The sequence below is a fragment of the Dasypus novemcinctus genome, chromosome 26, assembly GCF_030445035.2.
Source record: "Dasypus novemcinctus isolate mDasNov1 chromosome 26, mDasNov1.1.hap2, whole genome shotgun sequence".
Taxonomy (NCBI): domain Eukaryota; kingdom Metazoa; phylum Chordata; class Mammalia; order Cingulata; family Dasypodidae; genus Dasypus; species Dasypus novemcinctus.
This window is the reverse complement of record NC_080698.1, coordinates 36,010,610-36,034,688: the sequence shown is the minus strand read 5'-3', so window position 1 is coordinate 36,034,688 and position 24,079 is coordinate 36,010,610. Positions and strand designations below refer to the sequence as shown.

Genomic DNA, 24,079 nt, shown 5'->3' with positions numbered 1-24,079 from the left:
TCAAAAAGTAAGTGAAAAAACATCAGAGTCGTATTGTCTCACAGTCCAGACACCTAGAAATCCAAAACCAGGGTGTCAGTAGGAACATGGTTCCTTCTAAACTTGGAGAGAGAGACTTCTTTGCCTCTTCCAGCTTCCGGCATTTGCTGACCATCCTTGGTTTCTTAGCCTGTAGTGGCTGCCCTTCAGACTCAGCCTCTGATGTCACGTGGCCTGTCTTGTGTCTTTCTCTATTCCCAATTTACTGTTCTTAAAAGAAGACCAGTCTTATTGATTAGTGACCACTTTAATCCAGATTAGCCTCATCATAACTAATCACGTCTTCAAAGGGCTTATTTCCAATAAGGTCACATTCATTGGACTTGAACATATTTTTTTGGGGGGACATAGTATCCCCTTTAACAATGGCTCACACTTACTGAGCACTTTCTAGTCACTGTTTCATGTGCATTTGAAGCATGGGTTCTTCATTTTCACAGCAACGACGTGACTTGGAAGCTACTAGTATACCCTCACTTCAAAAATGATGACACCAAGGCATGTAAAGTTCATGTAACTTTCCCAAGATCCCCTAGGAAGTAGTAGGATCATCCAAATCCAGGCATGGTCTTAATCTCTGTGCTGTACTGATTTTCTAACCATAAAATTAGAATATTTATGATTTATTTAAGACCAGAATGTAGTCTGTGTTCAGGTACTTGGTAAGGTGATCAAAGAAACAGACTCCTGAGCTCATTAAATTATAGTATAATGGGAATTCCAACAATTGAGTAATATCCCTTCAAGTAATGTATTCCTATTACTGAAGTTCAACCAGAGTCTGGGTGTTGATCTATCTGTATTATTAGGAAAACCTTTCCTACCTTGGGTGGGATATCCATACAGATAATTTAAATTCCTAGTAATTTTGAGATTGTATGTAAAGAACATGTGTTAATTTTCAAAGTTTATATTAAAATAACCTTTTCAAACAGGATGTAAAGGAAAAGTAAAACAGAAACCTTTAGTATTTTATATTTAAAATTTGTTTAATATTTCTAATATTGTCACTGGTGGCTCTTAATAATTAGCCTAACCTCTACATTAGTTTAGCTTTTCAAATCCTATTTAAGAATTTTGGGTAGATTATCACTATGAAGTGAATTATCCTCATGCCTGAGGCATAAAGAACTAAAGTAACGTATCTGATTGCTTGGTTGCTGTCTACCCCTCTGGATGGTAAGCTTCATGGGGAAAGAGTCCTTCTGTGCCTTGTTTACCCAGCCACAGTGCCTGGCACTTAGGCACTACATAGTAGCCACTCAGTGTTGAATGTATAGTTGAATGAACAAATGAAATCTAAAGAAACAGGTAGCCTGAAGTAATGTTATTAATAAAATATACGTTCTCTTGACTGCACATTATTAATTCAAAGCACATGCTGTAGACCTTTATCACCATGATTCAAATGTGCAGGTTTCATGCACTTATAATCCTGGAACACTTTATGCAAGGCCTTAAGTGAATACAAATCTTGGGTGATATTTTTGGTTAATGTGAAATAACACAAGGATTCTCAAATTAAGTACTTCAGCTTCCATTTAACACTTAATTTTTGATATTCAAACACTGGGTCTTTTAAAACCTTTTCTAAGTTAAACACCAGTCTCTAAAGTATTCTAAGCTGGGTCTCTGTGTTACTTACAAAAAAGAACTAGCTCTTAACACCATCTTCTATATTAAGGGACTGCTATGATGAATTTACAGATGGCTTATAGATGATGAAATACATTGACATCTAAAATTAAAATATTAAGCAGTTCAGAAGTTGCAAGGAGTAATTTGTAAGGCAAAGATTCTTGTTTCTTTAAGTGAATAATCAAATGCTCTCTTTGGTTTTACATGTGGCTGGACCCAGGCATTCAAGCAACATCCTCAAGCATTGTCTAATGGACTTTCAAACTGAACATTTCTAAATCTGAGTTATTGGCTGCTACTTCTATGCCATTTAAAACCTGTCCTTTCTACAGTCTTCCCCATCTCAGTAAACTCAAATCCATTAGTTTATTGTACAGGCCAGAAATCTTGTAATACCCTCGCCTCCTCTCTTTCTCTCCTACTGTACAACTGATCCAGAATCTGACCTAAATTTGTCCAGAATATTATTGCATGCATTGCCAAAACCCTGGTGCAAGCTGCCTCCATCACTCACATAAATCAGGGTAATGGCTCCACACTCTTCAACCCGTTTCTGCCCTTGCCTCTCTTAGGCCAGAGTGGTGCTGATTATGTCACTTCTCTGTACAAAACCCTCCTGTGGCTTTCCATCCCACTCCAAATAAATGCCAAATCCTTAAAATCTTTGACAAGGCCTGATACTTTCAATACCCTAATTCCAACTCATTTCCTACTGTTCTTCTCACTCATTCTTTCACTTCAGGGCCTAGAAAGCTCTTCCTTCAGGTATCCCTGTAGCACAGTCCCCCCATCTCGTCAAAGTCTTCATTCAAATGTTGCAATTGAGGTTGTAGCCCTTCGTCTCCTTACACTTCCTATCTTTTCCCCTGCTTTAGTCTCGTGCATAGCACTTAGATAGGGCCACCAAACATATTATATCGTGTACTTACCTATTTTATTTTTGTCTTCCCCAGCCTGCCCTGACTGGAATCTAAGTTCTGTGAAGGCAAAGTTTTGGCTGTTTTGAACTATGCTTGATGTCTAGGTGTTCATAGATGGTGCCCAATAGTATTTGTCAAAAGCACGATTACTCTCTCATTTCTTGCCTCTTCTCATCCCTGCTTCTCTATAGGGTCCCTCTTCAGGATAATAGGATTGCCACTAGTACCTCAAGACCTATTTTCTTTCAGCCAAACACTTTGGAAAACTCGAGCAACTCGTTCCTTATTATTCTACTTTGGGCCAATTAGAGTTCCCTTTGGTTAAGCTTAGGCTGATGTCCATTCCTGAACCAATTTTTACAGCCAGTCAGTAGAAAAATTTGATTGGTCTGGCCTGAATCACATGCTGATGAGCCTCCCCAGGAACAAGGGGCTCCTATCTTTTTATGCCTTTACTGATTGTTGTACATCTGTACCCACTTGGGAAAATAGAGTAATGGCACAATCAGTTTCATATTTGAGTCATTGCTTTTCCATGTGGAGTGTTCATCCATGTAAGCTGAGCCAAAATCAATTGCCTGAATTTAAGGAAACCACTTAGGTGTGTCTTCAGAAAATAAAAAGGAAATATGTATAAGACAATCACTGAAATTTAGTCTATTTCAAAAGTTTTTGATAAAATGGATATTCATGCCTCAAGCACATAATTTGGAAGTTCTAAGAGTTTTGTATACAGAATTTAATTGTGCAATCCTACATTCTAAGCTATGGCCCTGGATACATTTTAATGCAGAGTTTCCCACATTTTATATGTGATCCACTTTCTCAATTTTTGCTATTTCTATGGGCCTCTTCTAATGTGCACCTAATATTTTTTTCTTAAAAATTAACTTAAAATTTTACTTAAAATTTTCAAAATAGAAACTGTAATTCCTAGTACTAATCTGAGTAATGGGAAACCAGTGTCATTGCTATAAATAGATGTCAACAAAGAAATACCTTTAATAATAATAAATAGAATGAAGAAAGCCACCTTCCATTTTAAATACTAGCAACATACCCTTGAATGTACAAAACTCTGATCCTGCTACCTCTTTATTTAAGATGTTACTATTAGAGGGATATTAAAGACCTCATAGCTCCCAAATCCAACTTCCTCTTTGAAGTAATGGGGAGACTATAAGGGAATTTCTCCCTGCGTGATTGAATATTATTTGGTGACTTATCTGTGTATCACATATCACATATGTTTTATGACCTACTCAGGTTTGTGTATGATATAGCACAAGTCATATGTATAACACTGGAATACACTATTTATTAATGCATATTCTTCAGATTTGGGAGTTTCTCTTTTCCTGCATATGGGCTTCAATAAATTTATTCCAGATTTTGTAAGCTCCAGAAAAAGATAACAATATAATATTGAACTTTACCAGGATTCAGAGAGAAAGTTTCAGCTAATACAAAATCCAGTAAGTCCACTAGTCAAATGCGTGAATCTTGTGACCTATACTTTGTAAGAACCTTGGCATCCTTTTTGCCTATGAATTCTTGTGACAGTTGTAAATGTTTCTGCTTATAATTTGCAAGCTCTAATATTTTTATTATCCAAAAAAGGAGAAATTTTGGTCTAGGAACTTCCCAATCATTGAAAACAAAGTATATTTTCCCTGAATTTTTAGGTTGGACCCCTTGACCAATCTCTTCTGAGTTGCTGCAAATGAGTTAAGAAATAGATGTTTTTGTCATGCTTTTAAAAATTCTTATGATAAGGAATTAGATCTATTTATAATAGTGTGGGTAGTTCTAAGATAAATATACCTCTTTATTTGAGAGAAACTGGGTTTCAGTTACTTGATTTCTACAGTACCACATGCTTAAGCAGTTTAATTACAAATGCTGATTATATTTTTCTCAAGTGAAATCCAAGTGCAAAGTATTCTTAGCTCCTGGTGATAACAAGCACTTATCACTTAAGTCATCTCATCACCATCAGGTGGTCCAGGAAAAGAATTGAGAAATATATTGAGTTTTGTATAATTAATCACAGCAAGAATATGTTCTTAAAATTCCATATTTTAAAAATAAGTGTCAACTTTACTGTCACCACTATGAAGATCACCATTTAAAACTCTAGACAAAATTATTTATTTTAAAAAGCTCTATAAATAAAAATTACCCATAATTCTATCACAAAGAAATAACATCATTAATATTTTTGGCTGTTCTTTCCAGATTTTTGCTCTAGAGAATATTTTGCTTATACAGTGGAGGTTATTCTATATATTTAGTTACTGTACATCATAACTATTTGCACATACCAAGGATAATTTTCTATAAATATGTTAATGTATATATAGTACTCTATTGCAGCAAAATTTATCTAGCCATTCTCTTATTGGCAGACATGGCTTATATTCCCAGATTCACCCAATCAACAGCCTTATGGTAATGACTTATTTGCAGGCAAGTGGCTGCAGAATCAGTAAAATTTGTAAAATGAAAGTTGAAGAGTCTAATAATCAAATCCACAGAAGAAATCATATAAGTTGCAAAAAGAACAATAATAATAAAACTCTCCAGACAATATTATTTTTATCATGTAATATTTGAAATCACGGATACCCTATCAATTAGCATTGCAATATAAATCTAGTCATATGCCACCTTTATACAAAAATTAGTTTTCACCATTTTTTTCTATTTCAGCATAATATCAACATTAGAAATTAAGTCGACAGAGGAAACTCCATCAGCAATGAAAGTTGAGAAATTATTCCCAAAAATTCAAAATGTAGTCTACCAATCAAGTTAGGTATAATAAAGTTTGGAGCTTTATCATCCAGTTCTGGCTTGGGCTTCCACAGAGGAATAGAACAGGTCAAGTAAAATTACAAGTCATGGGAGACATGCTCTCAACTATTTCCTGTCCTTTCCCACCTCATTTCTTGCCTTCGCAAAAATTCGTTATGTTACATCAAAACTATTTAGGCTGATGTTTAATAGCTGTCAGATTAGGCTAGTACAAACTACAGTACCCCAAACCCTCAAACCTCAGTAGTTAACAGTACAAATGTTTATTTCTTATTCATACCACATGGCAATCGTAAGTTAGAGTCAGATCTAATCCATGTTGTATTCACTCCAGCACCTAGACTGAAGGAGCAGCCAAACTCTGAGACACCGTCATGGGAGTGGGAAAAAAGAAGAGGGTGGGATTATGAGTCTTAATTATCTTTAAAGCTTCTACTTGGAAATGGCACATGCCACGTATACTCAACATCCATTGGCCAAAGCAAGTGAAATGACCAAGGCTGATGTCTATGAAATGGAAATAAAAAGGGGAAGTATGTCATCTTCTAGGCTGGGGTACCACAAGTTCCATGTCCAGGCCTGACCTCAGCAAGGCAGGGAAGCAAAATCCTAAAGGGGGAGCAAGGGACTTGCAAATATTTTCAACAATAGTTCAATCTTTCCTACTAGCCAATAAATCAGGATCATAAACAAAATATTTTTGAAGAATCTGAGACTATATCTCAGGCAACTGATAGATCCCTACCGGTCCCTGCACTGTCCTTTCATCAGCCTTTACTGCCTGAACCCTTCGTCCTTAATATTTCCTCCATTAGCCACAATCTCAAACCTGTATATAAATAAAAATGTTTTTATAGTTTAGAGATTTATGCCATCAAGTTAGATTACTTATCTAAATATGTCAATAAAATGTCTTCTTAGCTCTAGCCCATTCTGGCTATTCATGTGCAGCCCCAATGTTTCTGATGTTCTGATTTTCCACAATGACTAGTTGTTAACCTACAGAATAGGTCCCGCCAAAAATCGATGGGCCCTTAAGACAGAAAAACGAAGCAGGCCACTCCATATAGCAAAACAATAGCAGTTTATGAGGGAACTTACAAACTGGGAGCTGGTCCTGGGAGACTGCAAGGCGTTCAGAGTAGCACCCCACACCACTCAAGAGGTTACAGGGTTTTATATTGGCAAGAACAAGGAAGGCACAGAGCTAAGCCAGGATTTTCAAGACCATAAATGTGTTTCTTTGAAGTTACTGATATCTAGCAGGAGTGGTTCTAGTACACACAGCTATCAAGCTTAGGAATGTGCATGTGCACTTTATTTTATTTTATTTTTTAAAGGTTTATTTATTTATTACTCTCCTCCCCCCAGTTGTCTGTTCTCTGTGTCTATTTGCTGCATGTTCTTTGTCCCCTTCTGTTCTTGTCAGTGGCACAGGAATCTGTGTTTCTTTTTGTTTCATCATCTTGTTGCATCAGCTCTCCATGTGTGCAGTGCCATTCCTGGGCAGGCTGCACTTTCTTTCGCGCTGGGCAGCTCTCCTTACAGGGCGCACTCCTTGCGCGTGGGGCTCCCCTACGCGGGGACACCCCTGTGTGGCACAGCACTCTTTGTGCACATCAGCACTGCGCATGGGCCAGCTCCACACGGGTCAAGGAGGCCTGGGGTTTGAACCGCGGACCTCCCTTGTGGTAGGTGGACGGCCTAACCCCTGCACGCGCACTTTAAAATGCACCTACAGGGAGATTATTTTTGCCTTAACTAGAATTTATAGCTTCTCTTGTTTATGGCTTCACACATAAGAGACCAGGGTTCCAGCTCTTAAATGGAAGTGCCCAGGTTTTAAATGTTGGCAACTAAGTAAAAAGAAAACAAGACAACAACAACAACAACAAAAAACAACAAAAGGAAATGAAATAGTGTTTGGTGTAGACAAAAAGTATGTGTGAACTGGATTTGGCTAATGAGCATTCAGGTTGCAACATCTGATTTAAAACTTAACAGTTAAAAATGTTTTCACATATTCTGCATCTTTTAATGTGACTACAGCTCCACCAGCTATTCACCTCATTTTACAAATGGGAAACTGGTTCCCTTTAGATTAAGAGAGTTGTCTAAGGACTGTGACTTGTAAAGGGCCACATTAAATTCTGCCTGCCTGATGTATCTTAGGAAAATCTTTTCTATAGTATTATAAGATTACTCCCTATTGACAGGGTAACCTTATAGAGAGTTTGTGAAAAAGATACACAGGAGTGGTATTTAAGGCTTAATATGAGGGAAATGAATCTCGGGAGGATGTAAACCGAAAGTAGAAAAATAGGAGGGAAGATACTAAAGAGTTGGAACACACCAAAAACAAACTATGCTTTGTTCATAATTTGCCCAGTGTTTTCCAACTCCACTTACTCCCTGATCCTTTGCATGATTGTTGCCACATACTCAAACAACCTTTATTATTCATCCAATATACTTCCTCTAGCACTTAAATAGATTTGTTAAAAAACAACTTTATATCACTGCTATAAATGGAAAATCAATAATTCTTTCCAAGATAGTAGTCAAAAAATATTCTATAAAAATGAAAAGAAAGCAATTATTTAAGTAGAAAAAAATAAGTTTAATAAAGTTTTAAAATACAGCTAATTGCAAGTAAAAATAAACCTAATCAGTTTATGAAAATGCACACCTGAAAATAACTTTTGCCATGAGCTGATCAGATAGTTTATGACTGGTTGTTAATAAAGGGATACTCAGCTTTTAGTCACTTAGTTTAAGGTAAACTGTACTAAATAGTTGCCTTAAGTCAGAGTTGGTTTATCTGTAGCTTGGAATCCTTGCCAGATATGTGTGTGTGCAGATAAATAAATCTGAGTTATTTTGTATACACAAAAGCCTTTGTTTCCTGTCCTTATTTAAAACCTAATTTATGCCATCTGTGTTCTATGGAATGCCATTGATATATCAATTTTGGCCTCATCCAAAACATTGATACCTGTTGATCAAGAGTTGCATTTGATCATCTTTTCCTAACATGAAAACGTATAAGTATTTAACACTTAAAATGTCATCCATCTAAAACCATCTCCAGTACTACAGATACAATTCTAATCTTTGAGAACCACTAATATGGCTGTCTTAGTTTGCCAAAGGGATGCTGATAAAAGTACCAGAAAAGGGTTGACTTTTATCATGGGAATTTTAATTGGGGTAAAAGCTTACAGTTCCAAGGCCATGAAACATCCAATTCAAGGCATCTTTAGAGAAGCTTTCTCACCAAAGTCAGCTACTGGTGATCCTGGCATCCTGCCATGTGTAATTGGGCATATGGCCGTGCTCATCTCCTCAGCCTGGAGCCGCTCCATGGGCCCAGCCCCTCTGGGGCCCTTTTGATGCCTCTGTGCTCTTCTGATTCCAGACTCTGGGACTCTCTCAGCCTCTCAGTCATCTCTGCCTTTCTGTAGCTATAGGTAAACCAGGAATACTCTCCTTTCTCACATGACTGGATCAAAATGGCAGCTTTTTTTTTCTATGTGTGTCTCTCTCTGTCTCCTTTTGTATAAAGCTCCAGTAAGAGGGGGGAGACCCAATCTGAGTCATGCTTCACTGACATAGTCCAATCAAAAGGGTCCCACACTCACAGGAATAGATTAGCTCAAGAACATAATCTTTTTCTTTTCAGAACTCACCAAATTCGGACTGTCAACAATGGCCTATAGTTAGAAGCCAGAGAACATGTGTATCTCTGTACACACTGTACTTATTAAATATGTAGAGACTGCAAGAGAATTCTATATAAAGAGGCAATGTTCTCCAAGGTCTGTGACATTCACTCAGTCTGCCAAGCCAGAATTAGCCTTGCTTCTCTTTACCACAGCCCACATTATCTCAATCATCATGACTTGTTGATCCATACACACATTTCAGATCTGTCCCACCTCTCCAATCCTACTGTCATCGCCTTCACACAGACCTCTATTATCTCTTACACAGAATGCTACCATAGTCTCCTAATAGGTCTTCTCCCAAGATTCTCCTCCTCCTCCTGCATTTGTCTCCCAGACAATACATGAAGGCAGGCCTGATGGCAGCACAGGCCTGATCCCATTGCTTCCCTACTTTCAGGCCCTCAGTGCCTTCCCAATGTCCTGCAGAAGAAATCCTTTTCTAGCACCTTGGCCTTCTAGACGTTTTGGCACTTGGCCCCTAATTGTTTCTCCAACTTCATCTGCCTCGATCCCTTCATCTCACCCCTTCATTTTTACAGATCACAATGTCTGTGTTCCCTGGTGCACCATGCTGTTTCATTCCTTTCTGCTTTGGCCTGTGTGTTTCCCTCTACCTGAGATGCCTTCCTCTCCCCACCCTCCCCTACATTTAAAATTTATATTCACCTTTCCAAACCCATCCAGACATCACCTCCTTATTCATTTTTCTATTAACCCTTGACTCACATGAAGGGACAAAAGATGTTTCTTGAATAAATAATTCAAATATGTAATTTGTGCATCACATTTTTGCTGCTTTTCTTGTTCTAGTTGTCCTTTGTGTTCTATTCTTTATATCATGTAAGCCTCAATATGGTCATGCATATTTAATTTCATCTCTCAAGTCTGATGTCCAGTGTTACATGACCCAGTTTTGTCTTTGTGAAATTTATAGCATTTACTGGGACATTGCTTGGCAAACTTTCAACCATGTCTCTAGAAGACTCATTCTGAATTCTGATTTGCCACAATTGAGCAATATGACAGGCCAAATGTTGCCCTGCTACCAGTGTGGTGAATTCTGTTTCCCTGACACTTGTTCTGTGTATTTGCCCCACTGAGAATTTTACCACACCATTGCAGTGGTCAGTCCTTAAGGACCACACAGGAAACGGGTCAAACTTCTTTTTGATAACACTTCAAAGTTATTCCTTAATCCTTGAGGATATGTTTCTTTCACTCAAACATCAGTCGGTCATACACAAATATTGATTCAATATCTACTCCTGGCAAAGCAATGGGCTAGTGTAAGAACAGAACAAAACCATAAAACAAACACATGGATTTATGTCAGAAACCAAACTGTCTCTGCTTGCAAGACAGAGTTTAGAAAGGGAACTAGGTATTAATAAAAATAAAGCTACAATTGAATGTAAAATTATACTTGAGATGAGGACTTTGAAGAACAGTATATATGTAAAGAGGGCCTATTTCCATGTGAGATGTCAGGAAAAGCATTTCTAACAAAGTGGGAGTTCAGCACATTTGGATCACACAGGTTTTGTTATTCATTTTAAAGGCATTTATAAATTTTCCTTCAATCATTGAAAGTTAAATGAGGTCACAGATGGTTAGTATGAGGTAATAATGTGATGTGAAAAGCATTGACTTTGGAATTAGATGGAGCTGGTTTGAATCCACATGATACCTCTTATTAGTTGTGTATCATAACACGTTTTTTGTTTCTTTTTTTTTTTTTTTCCTCTTAAGTCTCTGGGCCTAGATTACCCATGCGCAGAAATGAGCACTATTGTAATGCATTGAAGTGATGTTTAAGTAATTTATATAAAATCACATTCTGCAATGCTAACACATTGTGGATGTTTAATAAGCATTAGTTACTAACAACAAAAGAATTTTGAACATTGAAGGAAAGTTTAGTCCTCAATTTCCCAGATGGTGTTATTCTTATCAGTGGTAATGAGAGGTGATTTTAGGGTGGTTCACACACACTCAATCCAATGATATGAATGCACAACTGTTTGAACATTTTCCCAAAGTCTGTGATTCCCTGTGGCCCATCAACATCATAAATGACAGGTCTGACTTACTGCTGCTCAGATAACATATTTCAACAGACTTTGACCTACCAAAAGATGAGTGCATGAATTCCCAAACAATAATACTCACACATTAATGGGCTTGATATGCTAGTATGTAAAATAATTATCAAAATTTTTAAAATATTTGTGAAGTGATGTTTACTTTTAATGACAAAGATGATGAAACTGGGACTTGAATATCTGACACTCAGCAAACACCACTGTGGTTCAAAATAGAGCCATCAGGCACAGAATAAACCCTTTATTTTTCCTTCTTTTCCATTTTTCCTTTTTATCCTTCCAAAAAATATTCAGTGTGCTGAACCCATTCAACTCATCTGTTTTGGGACTCATACAAGATAACCCCCTAAGTTATACTTCCAGCCATTTCTTCTACAAGGCTGATGTGGGGATCCATGATTCAATCAAAATCACTCTGATTTTCTATAACTTCCAAGAGCACACTTTTTCGTAGACAGAGCAAGCTGAAGTAAGTTATTTCAGCTGCATCAAATCGGATCTCTTCTTTATAGTGCTAACAGGCCACAGGGAATCAGAGACTGAGAAAATACTTTACAGTAGTGCTTTCATTCCATTTGGATTGTGTCACTAGAGCAGGGTCATTAGAGTTACAGCCCTAAGACATTGATGATATAATTATATATATATATGTAATTTTGTTATTAAAGCATTGCAGCTTGAACACTCTTAGCTGACCCTAATTCATTGTTAATACCAAATCACAAAATTTTAAAGGTAACATAGAATAGTGTAAAAGAGCAGACACTAAGCAAATAATCTACAAGGAATATAATCATGTTTGTCATGGGTCATGTAAATACTTCTCAGAGCTCTTCCATTTGTAATTTCAGATAGAATTTTCCCTCATGGCATGAGTCAATGATGTTTAGAAATTTCTCCAGATAGTCAGTCTTTTATGTCATTGTCCTGTTACTAATTCACTTAACTAAATCATATACTGTGGTTAAATTCACAGTATATGATTTATATCCACAAGCCCAATGTATTTCAGTACTGTTTTGGGTAATTAGGATATTATGATTCTGTTGCCAAATGAATAATTTTACCTTTGTTATTTTGTAATTGATGAGAAACTGAAATTTCAGTGTTCTGTTTTGCTATTGACAAGTGATATCTACACTGTAAATATAAATTTCCTGCCTGTGTTCAGAAGAAGGAACTAAACTATTAATCCAAGTTTATAAACATCAGAGAGTTTCATTCATTCTCTAATGGAATTCTCATTGTCTTCTTAATGTTTTGCCTTACTTTTCTTAAGACTTGACAAACTTGGAAAATGAAGACTTTAAAATATAGTTTCTGGTGCAATATTACATCATGGGGATAATCCATGTAATCTTTATTTTTGAGTGCGTCACATTTTGCACATCTCACTGTATAAGGCGGGCTCAAAAGTAATTCACAATCTAGTCATTTGGCAATGTCTCTCAGTCTGTACTTGTCAAAACAGGTCACACTGCTTGGGTCATCAACCAGCAGCCCTCTAGTGGTGAATAAAGGAATTTCCTTACCTCTACCATCAACAGGTTTGCCAGACTATGAAACAAACAAGAAACGCCCAAAAGCATATGATGATTATGGTAAAAATGAATTATCTCGGGACAACCAGCAAGATGGCGGCAGAGTAAGGAGCTCCTAGAGTCAGCTACCTGCTCCAGGGCAGTTAGTAAACACCCAGAGCTATCTGGACCTAGCTGAAGCACCAGTTTAGGGGCTCCAGGAGACCAGAAGAGCATCCTGCCACATCCTTGAAGAAATGGAAGGAGGAGACTACCCATCTACAGAGAAGTAGAGTGCTCCACACCACAGAGGCCAGTACCTATCCTCCACTGGAGCCACAGGCTGCCTCAGGAGCTATTCTGTGCCTAGAGTTGGAAGCCCCAATTCTCAAAAATGGGCGAGGAATAGACGATTGGGGACCAACTTCAGCTACTGATGAGTAAATTCAGTGGGCTGAAGTATAATACTGAAAACAGCTTAAGTTTGAGCTTGTCCAAGTCAGAAGGAGGCTGGTAGCCTCCATCTTAACTCCATGCCTGGCATGAGGGGGAGTGGGGTGGACTGAGAATCCCAGTGCTGGTGGGGACCAGCTTCTTTCCATCCAGATCAGATTGCAGGTCTATCCTAAGCCCCAACCCCACCTCTGGGAGGGAGGAAGCCAGGGGGCACCTGCACCAGGTTCTCCAGGAAATTATAGGCTAAGCTGCAGAAGCCAGTGATTGTCCTATTTTGGCAGTGCAAGCTGCCCCAGGAACTATTCTGTCACTGCAATTGGAAGCTCCATTTCCCAAAAACAGGGAAGAAAACAGTTGGCCACTGACTTCAGCTACTGATTAGTGGACTCAGCTGGCTAAGATATGACCCTAGAAACAACTGGGGCGTGAATCTGTCCAGGAGAGGGAGGCCAGTGACCGCCAATTGCCTCCACCTGCAGCCTGAGGGGAAGCCAGGACCAAAACTCACAGTGACAGTAGGAAGCAGTTGCTTTCACCCAAATCAGCCTGTAGCCCTAGCCTAGGCTTCAGCCCCACCTCTGGCAGGGAGGAGGCTGGCAGGCCCTGCACCAGTTTATCCAGGTAACTGCAGGTACCTTTGACTGGAACAGACTGAACAATAGTAAGTCTACCAGGGCAACTGCAGTCATCTTGGACCCGCATTGAATAGATTGCTACCTACACCTGCAGCTCTGTCCCTGCCCCGGCAGGGAAGAAAGGGGCATGAAGCCGCCTCAGTCTCTGTGGGCAACTACAATCTAGGCCTGCACAACTTGGATTATTCCACACATCTGTGACTCTGTCCTACCCCTGGCAAAGAAGAAAGTTGGGAGAAGCTTCATCATCCCTGGGGCAATGAGGGCAGCTTGAGTCTCCACAACTTACAGCACCAACTGCATCCTTGGCTCCTACTGCACGACCAGCAAGGGAGAAAGAACAGGAAGTCCTAACTAAAGAGAAAAACTGCACCCAGAATAAATACTCTAGTAAGCCAGATGCCAAGACATCAGCAAAAAATTACATTCCACACCAAGGAACAGGAAGATATGACCCTGTTAAAGGAACAAAATAAGCCTCCAGATGCCATAAAGGAGTTGAGACAACTAATAATAGATGCTCAAACAAATCTCCTTAATAAATTCAATGAGATGGCTAAAGAGATTAAGGATATTAAGACATTGGATAAGCACAAAGAAAATTTGAAAGCATACATAGAAAAATAGCAGCTCTTATGGGAATGAAAGGCACAATAAATGAAATTTAAAACCTTTGGAATCATATAATAGCAGATTTGAGGAGACAAAAGAAAGGATTGGTAAGCTTGAAGAAATGGCCTCCAAAAGTGAACAAGTGAACATACAAAAAAACAGATGTAGAAAAGAATGGGAAAACTGAACAAGGTCTCAAGGAACTTAAACGACAGCAAAAGATGTGCAAACATACGTTTCATGGGTGTCCAGAAGGAGAAGTGAAGGGAAAAAATGGGCAGAAGGAATATTTGAAGAAATAATGGTAGAAAATTCCCCAACCCTATTGAAGGACATTGATATCCATGTCCAAAGAGCACAACATACTCCCATCTGAAAAAATCCAAAATAGACCAATTCCAAGACATATACTCATCAGAATGTCAAATGCCAAAGACAAAGAGGGAATTCTGAGAAAAGCAGTGTGTAACATATAAGGCATTCCCAATAAGATTGCTGATTTCCTACCAGAAACCATGGAGGCCAGAATACAGTGGTATTACAAATTTAAGATACTATAAGAGAAGAACTTCCAGCCAAGAATATTATCTCCAGCAAGACTGTCTTTCAAAAATGAGGGCAAGATTAGAATATTCAGAGATAAAGAGAAATTGAGAGAATTACTAACCAAGAGACCAGATTTTCAGGAAATGCTAAAGGATATGCTAGAGCCTGGGAAGAATAAACAGGAGAGAAGGGCCTGGAAGAAAGTCTAGAAATGAAGACTACATCTATAAAATAACCAAAAGTCAAAAGAGTGGGGAAAATAAAATATGAGAGATAAAACTCAAGTAGGAGTAAACTTAACCAATGATGTAAAGCACTTGTATTCAAAAAACTGCAACCCAATGGTAAAATAAATCAAAAAAGCCCTAAATAACTGGAAGAACATTCCATGCTCATGGATTGAAAGATTAAATATCATTAAGATGTCAATCTAGTCAAATGATATACAGATTCAATGTAATCCCAATAAAAATTCCACCAGCTCTTTCTTTAAAAATTGATAACAAAATTATCAAATTTACTTGAAAGGGTAAGGGGTCCTGAATTGACAGAAACATCTTAAAAAGGAAAAGCCATCTCTCATCTCCAGAGTTTAAATTATATTACCTAGCTATAGTGGTAAAACAGCATGGAAATGGCATAAAGACAGATACATAGACCAGTGGAATCAAATTGATGGTTCAGAAACAGACCCTCACATGTATGGTCAAGTGATTTTTGACTAGCCTGTCAAACCCACACATCTTGGGCAGAACAGTCCATTCAACAAATGGTGCTGAAAGAACTGGATATCCATAGCCAAAAGAAGGGAAAAAAAAACCCTATCTCACACCTTATCCAAGAATTAACTCAAAATGGATCAAAAACCTAAATATAAAAGCAAGAACCATAAAGCTCCTAGAAGAAACTGTAGGAAAATATCTTTAAGCCTTGGTGGTAGGTGGTGGATTCTTAAAGGAGATAAGAAGAGTACTAAGATGGACTACTGATGTTTAATATATGTAGCAGTTTTAATTAGCTTTACTATAAAAGTGTGGAAATGTATAGCATGGATGGTGACAAATAGTAACAGCTAGTTTATAAATGGGGAAGTGGCCGAAAATAGTAGTCTAGGGATATAAATGCCAATTGACAGAATGCTAGAGAATACTCTAGGAAGTGAATAGCACGGTAAACCCAGAGGTGGATAAGAATTGTGGTTGATGGTACAGATGCAAGAGTGTCCTTTGTGAGCTAGAGCAAATGTACATCACTACTGCAGGGTGGTGGGAATATGGAGAAGGATGGGAAAAATGCAACCAGAGTGACCTGTGGACCATGGTTAGCAGTAATAATGTAATATGCTTGTATCTATGCCAAAGATGTACTGTGTTGATAATGGGGCAGTATGGAGAATGTAACAATCAGATGATATTATTTTATCTGTAACATTGTTCCACCACAGTGTGGTGTTTTGCTAGATGGATGTTGTTTGGGAATTCTGCACATGTGCATGATTGTTTTGTAAGTTTACAACTTCTGTCATAAAAATAAATTAAAAGATAATAATACGATGGGTTGGGGGAAAAATACACCAAATGTGAGATGGGGACTGTAATTGGTAGTAAGATTTTGACAATATTCTTTCATAAGCTGTAACAAATGTATCATGACAATGCAAGGTTTTGGTGGAAAGTTGATGTATGGAACCCCTGTATGACATTATGCATGTTTGCTTTGTAAGTCCACAACTTTTACTATACACTTATTGTTTAGGTATGTTCATATATAAATGATATAAAGATAATAATAACAATAGGGTGGGTCAGTAGTAATATTTTGACAATGTTCTTTAATCATTAGTTTAAAATATTTAACAACAATGCAAGGTATTGGTGGTAGGGTGAGTTTTAGAGAGTCCTGTATGATGCTATGTGTGTTTGTTTTAAAAGTTCACAACTATTACTATACACTTATTGTTTATACATGTTTATGTGTGAGTGATATACTTCAGTAAGTTTTTAAAATATCAAAAATGAATTATCTCACAATTTAAATGAAATGCCTTTCTAAAGGGAAATTTAGCTGGTCTTTTTTTTTTTCTGTTTCCATATTTATGCCCTGCATTATCAAAGAGGTACTACTCTACTTCTGCTAACCTCTTATGATGGTCATTTATCTGTTCCCATGTAAAATATCACTCCATGTTCTAATTTGTTTTAATTTCTCATTTTGCATTTAAAGCTCCGAGTCAGCCACCCGGAAATGTTGTTTGGAATGCCACAGATACTAAGGTGTTACTTAATTGGGAGCAAGTCAAAGCAATGGAGAATGAATCAGAAGTAACGGGATATAAAGTAAGTTGAATCATTTGCAATGCATTCTTTCCTTCTGGCAATATGTTCTAAGGAAAGCTAGGTTTAAATGAATTTCTCTAAAGTTCGATGGCATGGTTTCTATAATCTAATTTTAGCATATAGGTATCAAACTTTTAATAAAAATAAAAGGTATTTTTTCCAAAATATTTGCTTTTGTAAATATAAATTTAAGTGAAACCATTCTGCTCAAATTGTAACTGTGGCCGTAATGTAAACTGTTCATTATGTTAACCAATATAATGCTTCTGGTGCTCACTCACCTACTATTTAAAATTATTTTAGAATTATTGATTCTCATTCCTCAGTGTGGTGTTTAAGACCCCTACTGTAAGGCCCTGCCCTACCTTTCCAGCCTTATAAATACCCAGCCCAACCTTCCCTGTCCTTGATCTTGAGAGTCTGATGATTCCACTGTGTGCTGATACCTATTCTAAGATCTATATTTAGAGCTGTAAATGGGACATATATTCTAGTGGGTGTAGAAAGACAAAGCAAATAAGATAATTTCAGGGTGATAAATGCTATGAAAAAAATTAAAACAGGCAATATAGTCATTAATAAGTGTCTTGTTCATGCATTTTAGGTTTTCTATAGGACTAGCAGTCAAAATAATGTGCAAGTGCTGAGCACAAATAACACTTCCGCTGAACTCTTGCTGCCCATTAAAGAGGACTACATTATTGAAGTTAAGGCCATAACAGATGGAGGGGATGGGACCAGTAGTGAACAGATCCGGATTCCAAGAATAACCAGTAAGTTTTTGAAGTTGACACTTCCTTCATTTCCTACATCAGTGTTAAGAGCCCCTAATAGTGAGTCAATCAGGGCACCTCTGTCCGTTCTTTGTTCCTGCCACGTCATTCATCTGAACGCTGAGCAAGTTACTGAATGTGAGAGGGAAAGGAAGGAGGAGTGGAGAGACAGAAAAGATATGGAAGATATTTAGCAAAGGTTTACCAACTGGAATTTTTGTTCTCACTCTGAGCTATGCCTTAATTTGCCTTTGGATTGACTATAAAAAATGGAATTCCCTAAGCATTTTCTCAAGGGCAAAATTGAACCCACAGACTGTTTTGAAGTCCTTTTATACTTCAGTTATTTGCCTCCTACATTACAGAAGAATCTTTTCAATTCTTTAAAAAGTAGAACAATTAAATTAATATTGTTAAGTTCATAAATCACTTATGGGAAGCAGACTTGGCCCAATGGAAAGGGCGTCTGCCTACCACATGGGAGGTCCGTGATTCAAACCCTGGGCCTCCTTGACCCATGTGGAGCTGGCCCATGCGCAGTGCTGATGTGTGCAAGGAGTGCCGTGCCATGCAGGGGTGTCCCCGTGTAGGAGAGCCCCACGCGCAAGAAGTGCACCCTGAAAGGAGAGCCGCCCAGCGCGAAAGAAAGTGCAGCCTGCCCAGGAATGGTGCCGCACACATGGAGAACTGACACAACAAGATGACGCAACAAAAAGAAACACAGATTCCTGTGCCACTGATAAGGATAGAAGCAGTCACAGAAGAACACACAGCGAATGGACACAGAGAGCAGACAACTGAGGGGGCGAGGGGGGAGAGTAATAAAAAATAAAATAAAATAAATCACTTGTATTTGCCAAAACAAAAACCACATTTTTAAAAGGTAATTCTGAGTTTCATATTTCAAAGGAGGTTTGACACTACTTCTCTTTTCAAAATCCAAAGGAAACCTATTTTACTTTAGAAATTATACTTTTAGAATTAAGGGAAACAGATTTCTGCCTATCTGTTTTACAGTGACAATGGTAGAATAAATTTTACCTTCTCTTTTAATCCCAAGCCTGGGGTTTTCAGGCCTTAATATAAGTACTCTTGAGTCTTCATATTCTTTTTTTTTTTTTTAAAGATTTATTTATTTATTTCTCTCCCCTTCCCCCCCCACCCCAGTTGTCTGTTCTCTGTGTCTGTTTGCTGTGTGTTCTTCTTTTGTCCGCTTCTGTTGTTGTCAGCGGCACAGGAATCTGTGTTTCTTTTTGTTGCATCATCTTGTTGTGTCAGTTCTCCATGTGTGCGGCGCCATTCCTGGGCAGGCTGCACTTTCTTTCGCGCTGGGCGGCTCTCCTTTCAGGGTGCACTTCTTGCGCATGGGGCTCTCCTACACGGGGACACCCCTGCATGGCACGGCACTCCTTGTGTGCATCAGCACTGTGCACGGGCCAGCTCCACACGGGTCAAGAGGCCCAGGGTTTGAACCGCAGACCTCCCATGTGGTAGATGGATGCCCTAACCACTGGGCCAAGTCTGCTTCCTGAGTCTTCATAGTCTTATCTTTATTTTCTATTCTGTAGTTCTTAAAGACATAAATAACTTTGATCCCTGCTCCCTTTCCCTGATTTTGGCCTCATCTAAGATACTTGCCAGTCAAGATTGAACTTTTTTTTTTAATTTAGAACACAAAATAACTGACATCATTAGCAATTTAAGAGAAATGGAGAAGTGGCATCTTGTGGGAATTTCATCTTTTTGTGAAAGCATGAAGACCAGAATACTTAGACTAATAAAAAGTAAATAACTAAACTAAAATTAGCTATTGGAAGCTACTTATCTTAGAACTGAGTTAATATAAAAAATTATGAGAAAAGAAAATTTCAAGGTACAGACATTTCTAAAAGTGTGCTTCAGTAGGGCAAAACTAGGAATTAACTTGAGCTTTTCATTTTTATTTTTTTTACATTATAAAATAATTAAGACATATTCTCTTGTCTTAGAAGTGCAAGGAATAAAGGGCAATACGGGCAAAATGGCACTTAAATGGAGTGGGTTCTGTGCTTTCTATTTTAACATTTTAGGGCTGCTGATTCAAGAGTAGCCTTTTCATCTGGCACTGGTGGTCTTGCTGAGCTTGCATAGACCCGTGTCTGCACAAGGTCAACTGTATGAGAATGGAACTTGAACTTATTGCTTTTTCAAAGGAGGCAAAAACGTATCTGGAAATGCATAAAATATACATAGATATATAAAAAATTTTAAAGTGCAGGTTTTCCAAACCCTATCCAATGGCATTTTCTTGAATTAAGGCAGGGAATTATCTCAAAATTATTAGTGGTATAGTTATTTTCAAGATGATTAAGTTGTTTCCAAGTAAGGTTAAGTAATACTAGATGATTAAAGTATAAAATAGTTTAAGTCAAGTTAAACAAAGTATAGATACTCTTGGCAACTACTGTACACTGCACTGATAAATAGAGGGCTTATAATAAATTGTGGTCCTATGTTAGGCTCATGCTGTGATTTTATTTTGATGAGAGACATTGCTTTTGCCCTGATTACAATATTGTATAATTCTTATTAATGAGATGTTCTTCCTCCTTGACAGATATGGATGCCAGAGGATCCACTTCAGCCATCTTGAATGTCCACCCTCTGTTAAGTTATATACCTATAGTATTGTTCTTTATTGTAAATGCTCTGTGGTGATAGTAACTCTTTTATTGTTATTATTATTATTTACTGGAACATGAATTGGTTACAAGAAAAGTGCTTTATGAAATGCAGTGATTATGCATGTTTTTTTTTCCATCTCTGTATTTTTAACTTTCTACTTCATTATAGGTAATATATGAATACAATTTAAAAAAAAAAAACACAGTAAATCCTTTTAGGGAAATCTGAAATGCCTTAATATTTACTTGATGAACCAAAGGAATTTACATATTACATACTCAGAGTTTTGATATAAATGTTCTTAAACTATGAGTTTGAACACTGCCTATGGATAAAGACACACTCCCACTCTCACATCCACACAGAAGATGTTTTTTAAGCTGAAAATGTTTTATTGAAGCCAACCATGATTTTCCCATTGTAACAGCATTGTTTGGAAGACTTAATCAGTATCATTTTGAAATGCTAATTTTAATCCCCAAGGGCAAAAAATGCATTTAAAAAGTTATTCTGTTTGGAAGTGGGTGGCCTCTGATTTAAAAGATGTTTCTGGGAAAATGCTGAACTACATCTTGGAAGAGTGCTGTTTTTTGGCCACTATTAACTGATTGTGAGGCCACAAATCTCTTTACGCTCTCTACCTCTCAATTACTCATCTGTAAAATGGGGAGTTAGTCATACCCATGATATCTGCCTCTTCTCCAGGAATTAGTTGTTAGAAGATAAAGAAGGAAATGTGAGAGTGCTTTGTTACCTTCAATGCACTGCGCCTGTGGAAAGTGTTAGTATGAATTTGTTTAACCGTTTAAGTTCATGATTACTAGCCACATTTTAAAGCTTGCATTCCACACTCTAGGTAATGTTTTCTCTTTCATTCAATATTGTAAAATGGAAATGATCACATTTTATCCTTTCTTGAAAATTAGAAAAGATTTTTTTTTACTGAAAAGAACTGTAGTCTCCACACCTATGAACAAGCTTTCAGGTTTTATAAAAATATGGTGGAGAAAATAAGGAACCACCTGAATCTCAACCAAATATGCAAAATTCACATGACCTTTCACTTCCAATTTCTAATTCCATTAAGGGACCTTCTCTTTTTTGGGTGGCAGAGATGGATTTTAATGAAATCCAACTGTCTAAGTGAGCCTGGCAGGCTTTTTAGTTCCCAAGTTAAATTTGTAATAGAACCATGGCTATGCTGCCGGCTTTGATACATATGACTCACTCTTTCAATATGTGGTTTTCAAGATTATTGAAGACATGACTTCATAGCAATATGTAAAGAATATATGAAAATTGGCAGATTTTAGACATTGCAAATCGGTTTTTTTTTACCTCTTTCCTACCACTTTCACATTGTACAGGAACTAGTTCTTATTTCCAAAGATATCAGAACTTGAATCCAACAGTTCAGATATAAAGAAAGGAAAAAAGTAGCAAAATTCTAATATCACCATAAAACATTACTTTACATTTAGAGAGTACATTTAAGAAAAAGTAATTGTACATAGAGGAGAGGAATATTTATAGCTTTCTCTGTAAGGTCTGTATATACTGTATATATACTAGAAAAATTCTGAATGACTAGTAGGTTTCATCTGATCATTGTTATTTCCAGTCAAAAGGTGGGGAAACACTTTCTCCAAATCCTGTATTTCATGCTACATGTAATGAGGTTATACCTTTTTTTATTTATTAATTCATATAACATGTTCCTATACTTTTTGTTTGCAAGATAATTACTCTGTTTCACATCACTTCTAGCAAAAGATCTCTATGAGATATGTAACCTGTTTCATATTGAAAAGTCTAAAATTTACCTTTAAACTTCTGTGTGTGTATCCTATGGTTATCTGTATGTATCATTTTCTATTGTTCTAATAAAATTTATAATAGTAAAATGCCCGTGCATTACTAAAGTTGGTAATAACCAAAAACAATCATCCAATGGGACAAATAGGAGTACACAATAATACAAGGCCGATGCAATCATTTTAAAATATTTTTTAGCCAACTTTTAACTTTTTGTTCTGTCTTTTAACAGAATATTTTAAAAAATAATTTTATAACCTCTTGGAACAGTAAAATCAGCAGTTTGAAATAATAATCAGGAACGGAGGAAGGGTGAGAATGGAGGAAGTATAACATTCACTTTATAGAATTATGGTTTCAAGTCTGCCTTTATTTGGTTGATGGTGGCTACTCCCACATTTTTTATCAATATTTTCTTAAAATTAATATTAATATCAACTTATGAGTTCTTCATAGACTTTCTCCTTAGTATCATTGTTAAAGTGAGACTTGCTGCTTGCTTTGTGGTATAACGTATTCTAACTATATATTTTTAAAATATAGAAAAATATTAGTTTTCAATTAATAAAGTTTCAAATGTTGATATAATGGAAATTAGAGCTAAAATAAAATTCATTCATTTTCTTACATTAGAATGGGAAGATTTGTTTAGAGGCAGAATTAAGTGGCAAAAGTGGGGGCAGGTGTCTGCTTGGTGGGTGACGATAGGGAGTGTGTGCTTGGGTATAAGTAGGGAGGGGTAAGTGAGATGATGATTTTCATTTTACGTATAGTGGTCATGGGTGCATTACTGTACCCTGATAAAGGGGAACGTTCTGGGGAATGTTCAGAAAGAGATTATATCACCAAAACCAGGAAACGAGTCCCAGTGTCTTCTCCAGAAGTCTGGGCTGATTGACATGGCAGGATCAGGTCAGCTCTAGAGTCAAACTGACTTAATTTGGATAATTTCACCATTTACTGGCCATGTGATCTTGCACAAGTTATGTAACTTCTCCAGGCCTCAGTTTCCCCATCTGCAGAATTGAGACCATGGTAGTATTGCCCTCATAACAGTATCAGAGCCAAATGAGACAATATACATAAAGTGATTGAGTTGCTCAGTAGAGCATGGGGTAAAGGACCTCAACTTGGGAAACAGACTCTACCATGGGATTGATCTTCAGTGAATGCTAAACCCCTCTGTGGGGACAGTTTCCTCTTTGTGAACTGAGGTCATCTATTCTACCTTCCTTAAAAGACAGGGAGTTATGAAATGAAATGATACATGGAGAGCATAGAGTCATGCTCTCCTGAGTCTTTCCATCAGACAGGCAAATAGATGACACTGGGAGACAAAAGATGACCTTCTGAAGGTGGCTTTGCTTTAGAGCTTTCCATCAATCTCATTCTATTGAGAAGAAAACAATATGATTCCAGGAGTTTCTAGAAGAAGGTAAAGTGAGTCCAGTATCAGATTATTTTTTCATAGAAATACA

General features: G+C 37.3%; 1 protein-coding gene across 4 annotated transcripts in view; it reads left to right on the top strand.

The window, feature by feature from the left end:
• CNTN3 (contactin 3) overlaps positions 1-22,690 on the top strand; it is a 440,215-nt gene extending 417,525 nt beyond the window's left edge. For all 4 annotated transcript variants that reach the window (XM_058288968.1, XM_058288967.1, XM_071212161.1 and 1 more), the window contains 3 exons: positions 17,237-17,349; positions 17,954-18,122; positions 20,719-22,690. In XM_058288968.1, coding sequence (XP_058144951.1) covers positions 17,237-17,349; positions 17,954-18,122; positions 20,719-20,819 — 383 coding nt within the window. In that variant the 3' untranslated portion in view covers positions 20,820-22,690. The remainder of the gene's footprint in view (positions 1-17,236; positions 17,350-17,953; positions 18,123-20,718) is intronic.
• Positions 22,691-24,079: the final 1,389 nt, after the last annotated feature.